General features: G+C 41.0%; 1 protein-coding gene and 1 non-coding gene across 2 annotated transcripts; both read left to right on the forward strand.

The window, feature by feature from the left end:
• The first annotated feature begins 68 nt into the window (after positions 1–68).
• On the forward strand, positions 69–4,170 carry RPS28 (ribosomal protein S28). The gene is made up of 4 exons (XM_063453235.1): positions 69–145; positions 1,675–1,722; positions 2,631–2,761; positions 4,071–4,170. Exons 1-3 carry the CDS (start codon positions 107–109, stop codon positions 2,751–2,753), a joined length of 210 nt encoding a protein of 69 aa, XP_063309305.1. The 5' UTR covers positions 69–106; the 3' UTR covers positions 2,754–2,761; positions 4,071–4,170.
• Positions 4,171–8,918: 4,748 nt separating this feature from the next.
• TRNAY-GUA (transfer RNA tyrosine (anticodon GUA)) lies at positions 8,919–9,004 on the forward strand. Its single transcript is given in 2 exon segments — positions 8,919–8,955; positions 8,969–9,004. It is a non-coding gene; the product is annotated as a tRNA-Tyr (tRNA).
• The last annotated feature ends 304 nt before the right edge of the window (positions 9,005–9,308 follow it).

Raw genomic sequence — 9,308 nt, forward strand, 5'->3', positions numbered from 1 at the left:
CCGGTTCCTATTGGTCGATTCACTTCTCGATGGCGAAACCCCGCCCTGAAGCTATAAAAGGTGGCGACTGAACCACGTGACCCCTCTTCTGACTCCAGCAGCCATAATGGAAGCTAGCCGCGTGCAGCCCATCAAGCTCGCCCGGGTAATTGCCGCATGTTCCATAGTTACTGTGTGTCGGGGGTCAAGGGGCCCGGGTAGCGGTGGCGGGATGGGATGGGGTCCGGAGGGGACAGGGATCTCTTATTGTGACCCTAGGGGCAGATCTGGGTTTAAATGTGCGCAGTAGACCAGATGCCTGGACCCTGGGCCTTGGCTCTGTCTCTCCCATCATATTATAGTCACTATGTTTCAGGGTGTAACCTGTTTCAGCCCGGGGTGGGGGGGGGGGGCTCTCACCGTGATCCCCTGACTGTACACCACCCTAGCACTATATATATCAAACTGAACAATAAAGATTCACTGCTATACAGGCTATCAGCATCTCACCCCAGGCCTCCTGTATAGGAACTAGGATAAACCAGGCAGGCTGTATATACATGATTAATGAATATAGACCTGGACTATCAGGGTTATTCACTTAATGAGGATTCAAAGTGGATTTTAAGGTAAAAAGAGCCGAACTGGGAACATTCCCTAAGCCAACTATGCGTTCTGTTTAGCTACTTTGGCCTTTAATCTAAAATTCACTTTGAATTCTCACTTCAGTGGTCAGCCTCTAAGTAATCACACATTCTTTAGATAAGTTTTAAACTGTTAATGTTGGCTGTTGTTAATTGGTTTTATTACTTTTGGGAAAACCTTTTTTTTTTTTTTACCCCTGCTAAGCTGAAATTCTCCCAGACACAACATACACTAACTAGGCTTCACTCCAAAATGAGCTTGCCATCTTCCATGCAACTTGTAACATTAAAATCAATAGCACAAAGTACTACCCTGCATGGTACATTTTTTCTACTCCATGAGTGGAGTAGTATTGATACACGGTAGTTACATACATCTTCACGTTTTATTAATCCAAGGCGATACGAAATTTTATAGTACTTAAAGGGACACTCCAGGCACCAGAACCACTTAATCTAAATTAAGTTGTTATAGTGCCCGGAGGCTCCCAGAGACACTCATACCTCAAGGAGGTAAACTGTTCTCGAACAGTTTCTCCAATGATTTTCAGAAGCCAAAAGCCGCCTCTGGTGGAGTGGACGTTGCCGCTGGAGGCAATTACCTTGAGTTAAGCGTGCCACTGAGCAACTTTAGATTACGTTGTTTTGTTACCTGGGATGACCAGTTAACTGTTATTTCTATTTATATATGCTGTAAGCTCCTGTTACTCAAATCATATGTCAGAATACATTATTCCTACTAACTGTTCTAGCACATGCATGGCATGTCTCTTCAGTTTCTCAGAATGCAGTTCAGTTGCGGCTTTCTAAACTCAAATGCAGCTCTGGCTTAGTTGCCGACTACTTGAGCTGCACTTTCATTCTTATTGTAGGAGGAATGGAACTACCTGGTGCCGAACTGCACATCCCGTAACCTCAGTTCCTAGTTCAGACAGATCTCGCGGCAAATCCATTGACAACTTCATACCTAACCAAATTTCTGTTATTGGTCAGCAAGTGTTGTGCATGAACAGTTCTACAAACATATAACCATGAATATTTATCTTTTCAGGTTACCAAAGTCCTGGGAAGAACAGGATCTCAAGGACAGTGTACCCAGGTGATGATCCATTTTAACTTATTAATCAATCATAGAGGAGTAATTACAGTACTTAAGGACTCTTCATAGTAACTTTAAAATCCTTAAGTGACTTCTTTTTTTTTCTTTTACCCAATGCTAAAACTTAAATAAAAGCTTAATTTTCATTCCCTTGCATTATTACGGAAATACCAGAGGTTTCAAGACTTGCGTAACTTAAAGTAGGGAATTGTCAGATTAACTTGACAAAGTTAGAGCTCTCCCTCAAGGTGCAGCCATCAGCAAATTAATCATGTCCGGAGTTGCACAAAATCGATCTTGCTAATGCCGAAGTATGAGCTTCTGCTATATCATATCTGTGCAGACCAGGACAACTGGCTCCCGACATGCTAGTAAGGGACACAGTAAATGGTTTGACAGTTTACTATGGAATGGTACGAAGAATAATCCCCAAAACATGCTCCATAGTTTTCTTTTAAGCAACACTAAAGGGACATTCTACTGTGTAACTAACAAAAAAAAAGGAAGACTGCCAGTGTCTTGTATATTTAGTCAAGTAAGCTAGAGCTTCAGTTCCACACATACAGCATATATAAGTACCCACCTTTTATCCATAATACAATTGTTTTAGAACTTGAAACTTGTCTAAAATAAACCCTGTGTTTGTAATTTGATATATATGAATATAAAAAATAGCGAGGTGCAAAATCAAATTATACAATTGTGTGTATCATCTAATAAAAGATCAATGCTGTGCTGATACACTGTTGTATTGTTTGTTTTTTACTTTTGTGCTGTAGTGGAAATTACAACTTACTTTAGACTTAAGCATACTTGATTTATGCATTTCTATTGCACCCACTTTGTTCTCTTATAAGTCAAACATAAATATCTGATCTCCGGGTAATCTGTGTGAATTTTATCCCCAGGTTCGTGTAGAATTCATGGATGACAGCAACCGCTCAATCATTAGAAATGTAAAGGGGCCTGTCCGAGAGGGAGATGTACTCACACTTTTGGAATCTGAGCGTGAAGCTAGGAGATTACGCTAACGTGACTGGTAATGAAAATCTTGGTTTGTTGGTTTAATTTACAAATTGAGTTATGTGGCTTTAGCACGCATTCAGAATTAAAGACTCCTCTTTTTGAGACTGTCATATAAAGAAAATGAACAAACATGTCATACTAAGCTGATCAGACTAGCTGCATGTCTTGTGTAATTCTAACAGCCAAGACCTAGCCGAATGAGTTCTGTTAGTCTCTTAAAACAGATGTTCTAAGATCCCAAACCACTGCATTATATATATAACTCCTTAAGCTTAAGGACTAATGCAGTTGTACAAAGTCTAAACCAAAACAATACCTAGAATGTGTGCTATGTTCCACTATAATTTAAGGGCTTTCTTTATATGCACTCCTACATATTTTCTATTTTTGTAAAGGACTGAAATGGCTTTTCTTGGATGTCCTATATGTATACCCAACACATTAACAAAAATCTGTTTTTGTGCAACAAAGGAATTTTAAACCTATATCTTTACAATAAATGGGTATGGGGGCTGTATATGTCACATGCTGGGGATGCATAAATAGATTTAACACATATGATAGCTGATTTAGCAGTTGGACTGAAGGGGCATTCTCTATACACCAAAACAACTCCATTAAGCTAAAGCTGTATTCATGCTTATAGTTTCACTTTAAAGGTTTTTTTCACCTATCTGTCTCTTCAGATGTTAGTCTGTTTTTCCTAAAATATAGAGCTCAATCTGCATGCAAAGTTTAAATTGATAATCTTATTTCTGCATGTGTATTTTATTTTATATATATATATATATATATATATATATATATATACACACACACACATTTTTTTTGTGTGTGTGTGTGTTGATCACTCCTCAAATCTTTGTGAAATAATCCATTAAAGCAGGCATCTCAAACTCTGGGGCAGTCAAATATTAATGGCCTACATTTCCCGTAATTCTTTGAATGCAATAAATTGCCAGATAATCATGGGAGTTGTAGTTCAGTAAAGTCTGTGGGGGCAGTCTTTGAAATGCGTGCATTAAAAGGACTCTCTAAGTACCACAATAACTACAGTGCAATGTGCCACTCAATAATCTTGTCATCTTTAGCCGACATTGATATTACTAAATTAGCATAAAAACATCAGCTTTCATGATATCCAGTGACTGCCCGTACCCTGGGAAACAGTAAGTGCGAGACTGTTTTCTCAAAAATGACCTAACGTGGAATGGTGCAGTGCGCTGTAGAGGCTGTGGTTCATAATGTCCCTTTATTGTCTTTCAAGATGTGAAAAATAGATTATATTTTAAAGTTGATTTTTAATTTATTTTCTGCTTCAGATTTTGCTGTGCTTACAAAGGATGGGTTTTGGACAGACTGGAGATACCCAAGGGACAACATCGTGATTCTCTGACTGTAAAATAAAAACTTAAAAATGTTTCCTCTTGGTTATGTATTTTTGAAAAGATACATTGAGCTGTTATACCTGTTCTGTGGTATAGGCACAAACACATGGCACTCAGAACATTAACATTATTTTGAGGAAGATCTACAAATTGACAAGCTGTTTATCTGGGTAAGACTTTGATTAGTGCACATTTTAATTAAAGGGATGCTAAAAGCACCCGGGCCACTTCTCCTTAATGAAGTGATCTGGGTGCAGTGCCTTTTTTGAAGTCTGCAATGTAAAAACATTGCTAACCTGTATGAACGGAGATGTTAACATTGCATGGTTAACAAGCCTCTAGTTGCTGTCAGGTAGATGACCACTAGAGGGACTTCTTCTGCTGTAGTAGAATTTTAAATCTAAATGTTGCTTATTTGCTGTGCATGCGCACTAACCTCCCAATGCTTTGGACTACACCTCCCATGATGCTTTGCCAGCATTATGGTTGTAAGACGTTATGGGGGATGTAGTCCACAAGTTGCCTATACCTGACCTAGGGTATGGCTCAATTTTATTTTTTAAAAAAAGAATAGAAATTCACCACTGTTGTGCCCTAGAATACAAGTTGAAATAAATCCTGACCTAGGGGAATCTGGTCTTAGAAACTGTTAAATCAGAAGAAACAAATAAGTGATCTGGTAGTAAAGAATTTTGATTTGGGTGCACCTGATAAATGGGCCGTGTTGTGTCAGTTGAGAATAGTTTGGTTTTTTGAGAGAGAAAATCAAATACAGATGAGTACTTCATTTTTAAAGCTAGTTTAAAAAAAAAAAAGCATATTACAATGTTATTTTGCCAGAGGCTAAATTATTTTATTTATCTAGCACCATCAGATTCCGTAGCGCTGTACAATGGGTGGACTAACAGACATGTAATTGTAACAAGACAACTAGACGTACAGGAACAGAGGGGTGGAGGGTCCTGCTACATGAGCTGACAATCTAGATCTCAACATATACTGTTTGCAAATAAGCATAATAAAACTGTTGGTTAGAGGATCAGTCAATAAATTAGATCAAAATGAGCAAAAATTTAATGTAGAAATACCGACACTTGCAAAAGGACAGGTGAATTAAAGTAGAGCAGTGTTTCACAATTTGTGTCCGGCGGAGCTGCTGCAATTTGCCAATCTTGTGGCCCAAGCACTTAAGCCAGAAAAAAAGGTAAGCTGACAGGTGGGAATGTTAAGTAGTCAGATACAGGTTTCCTGTGTCACAGGCCAAGGTGGTAAGTCTGTGTTCAACTGATGCCTTGTTTACATGGTAGAGGGAGGCATGTATGAGGTGAGATGACGCAGAAGCTGAGTGCAAAGCCCTCCCAGGCCGAAGTGAAGGCCTGCATCCTAGACCCACTTACTGTGGTCCTCGGCAGTGAGTCGAAGTCTTTACCTGTAGAGGGACGGCTGAAGCGCCTGGTGGACTTAAGCTGCCTGCAGCAATCGATCTTCCGCCCCTGTCGTCGGTGCAGTGGGAGCTTTACCCTGCTGGCCTTCAGGTGGGCTAAACTTAGTAGATTTAGCGGCTTGTGGGAAAGCTGCACTGGGGGGGGGCGGAGACCATCTCACCCTTCAGCTGTGCGAGTGTTGCTGTGTGTGCCAAAGAGCTGGGAGAGCTCGGTCTCGTGTAGGCTGCAGGCTTCTGTGTAACTGGTCAGGTAATGTAGGCGCATACATAAGGACTCGTTCGGTTCATCAGAGCATCCAGATCAAGCTTGCGGTCCTATGTCATGAGCTCAGGATTAATCCTAGTTTATCAGTGCTCATCGGGGGAGCTCTCGAAAGCACGTTAGCTCTCCCTCCCCCCCCCCCATTATGACCTGTTTGTGTCAGTGTGTATCTGTAAATATTAGGGATGTGCATGGGCAGAAAAATTTGGTTCGGTTCAGCACCAGACCACCAGGGGCGGCGGGAGAGGAGAGACTACTAAGGGACAGGGGGGAAATGAGAAACCACTAAGGGACAGGGGAGAGCACTCAGGAGGAACAGGGAAGCAGGGGAGAGCACTAAGGGACAGGAGGGGAGGGAAGTTTACTAAGGGACACACAGGGGCTCAGGAGGGAGACACACATTGGGACCTGTGGGTGGGAGGGGAAAGACAGAGAGAGGCCACAAACGCTCTCTTTCACACTACACACATACACAATGCATCCTTACACACACATAAACATACAATGCATCCCTACTCACACACCGAAACATACAGTGAATCCTACACACATAAAACACACCATGCTTCCCTTACACACAGCCTTACACACAATACATCCCTCACAATGCAGGCCTTGCACACACAATGCATCCCTTATATACAAAAACACAAAATGCATCCCTTACGCACAAACACACACTGCTTCTCTTACACACACAGAAACACAAAACATCTTACACACACTCAACGCACCCCTTACATACACAGAAAAAGACCTTGCATCCCTTACACACACACAGAAACACACAATGCATTCCTTATACACAGACACACACTGCTTTCTATCCCTTACACACAAACACACTGCATTCCCTATACACACACACACTACATTCCGTACACAAACTGATATTTCTATACACTACATTCCATAAGAACACACACATATTACATCCTCTACAACAGTGGTTCCCAAACTAGTCCTCATGGCCCACCAACAGTCCAGGATTTATGTATGTCCCTGTTTTATTCCAATGGAGATACTAACAAAACCTGGACTGTTGGTGAGTCTTGAGGACTGGTTTCGGGAAACGCTGCTCTACAATAACACATTACATATCCCCTACACACATACACTCCACTCCCTGTGAGCGAACTCAGGTGTGGGCCATGTAGGTGGACTTATGGACAGGCCTTGTAGGTATACTCACGGTCAAGACCTTGAGCTGTGTAAGGGGCCACAAAAAATGGAACGGCTTCCTGTTCGTTCATTTTTTGTGAGCAGAGTTACAAACAGCCTCCAGAGAGCCTCTTCTACACCTGACCTGAGCCCATCATCAGCCTCTTGTCCTCATCTGGTGGTACGTAGTCTCACTAATCTTTAATTTACATTAAAGGGACACTATAGTCACCAGAACCACTACAGCTTGATGTAGTGGTTCTGGTGTCTATAGCCTGTTGCTGCAGGCTTTGTAATGTAAACACACTGCCTTTTCAAAGAAAGGACACTGTGTATAGCAATGGCGTTAACTCATATGGCAGATCATATGGGTGGGCCATTGTGATGTCAAATGATGGGCAGAGTGTATGAGGGGGCAGCAAATTTTTGTTTTCCTAGGGTGGCAAAAATCCTTGCACCATCCCTGATGGGAGTTATGATTTACGAGTTACATTAGTTAAAAAAACAAAACAAACAACACATTATTAAGGGGGTTGGGGTGACACCGTGAGTTACCGCACTGAGTGACACCAACCCCAGTGACGCCACTGGCCCTTTCCCCCTCTCTCTTGTGTCCCTTTAAGATGGTTCTGCTGTACAATTGGTACAAGTAAAAAGATACAGTGCAATACAACTAAGAGACAATAAAAAAAATGACAAATACAGGAGGCGATAAGGGTAATTTTTCCAGTGGAAACGAACAATCTAGATGCATTCGGGCGCAATAGCCCACGGGGCGCAGTGTGTAATGCTGTGCTTTCTTCCTGTTTGATTGGATGGCTCTGGGATTCCGACAGGTATGATGTCATCAGCTGGGCGGAGTTTGCAGTCCATTTATAAAGGGCAGTTGACGGTTATTTTCTGAAAAGTTGGAGTCCGTTAATAAACAGTGACATACAGACATGGTCTGGCAATTTATTACATTTAATGAGGACATAACAGTTGGTGACGATGATGGGATCCACAAATTCACACTATAATGGCTTTATTGGGATAATTGAATGAATTTTACCCTGAAACAGATAGCTGGGCTTCCTGGACTGAAAGGTTGGAGCAGTATTTATTTACTAATGATATTGGAGATAGTAAGTCTATTGCTGTTTGTCTAACACATGCAGATACACAGACGCACAGATACACAGACGCACAGACACACAGATACACTGACACACATGCAGATACACTGACACACATGCATATTCACAGACGAACAGATACACACTGACACACATGCAGACACACAGATATAGATACACACATTAAAACACATTTTTAGCCACCATCCTATTCCTTATTACTATACTATTCACTGGATGATATAGTCAGTAGATATAGGAAGTACTAGCTGCAGCTATATTAGATTGTCAGGACATGTGCTGTGAGCTCTGCATGCTGACTCTCCATGGGGTGTTATAAACTGCTAGTAATAGAGATCTGTTTTACTTGATAATAAATGTCTGAATGTAAGGTGAGTGACAGAGCACAGCTAGCACAGCTCAGATATGAAGAAAGGTTGGTAATATGGATTTTGTATACAAAGACAAATAACTAAAAGGTGTATTTTTTTGGGGGGGGGGGGGGTTTAACCCTAAGAAAACCAGGGATATGCATTTACAATCCATACAGGGCAATGAGGAAATGTATATATAGTGTTTTGCTGTCAGTTTGGAATTTGTAAATAATGTAACACCCTGCATTACCTTCCTCTCTGACAGGCTGTTCTACATGACATAACTCAGGGAAGAGGGTTTCATAGACAAGTATTGTACATACTTATTAACAATCAAATAAATACATAACTAGTGATCAAACAATAAGTGAAGTAATCCGTATTCCGGTTATATGAGTACAATTGGATATGGCCTGTGCATAGATCCCTTCGATAGCTCAGCTGGTAGAGCGGAGGACTGTAGTTGGAATTCAGTAATCCTTAGGTCGCTGGTTCGATTCCGGCTCGAAGGAGGATCAATTTTTTCTTTTTTTTTTGTCTTTCAGCATTTTGGTTTGGACTACACTAAATTATTTCCTATTAGTGAGAATCATGCAGAAATATCTAACAATAATGAATATGTATGATGTCTTATTTTATTAAAAAGTTATTTTCTTAGTGCCAAAAATGGTATACACTGCGCCACCTATGGGCAATGCCTGGTAACTGCTTACTGATGTTTGTACAATTTCTGGGGTTTGTCATTCAGAACCATGACCCCTGATTTACTGTGATTTAAATCCACAGCAGAGGCACACTATCTGCTACACACACAGA

This window comes from Pelobates fuscus, chromosome 5 (assembly GCF_036172605.1).
Source record: "Pelobates fuscus isolate aPelFus1 chromosome 5, aPelFus1.pri, whole genome shotgun sequence".
In the NCBI taxonomy this organism is placed as follows: Eukaryota; Metazoa; Chordata; class Amphibia; order Anura; family Pelobatidae; genus Pelobates; species Pelobates fuscus.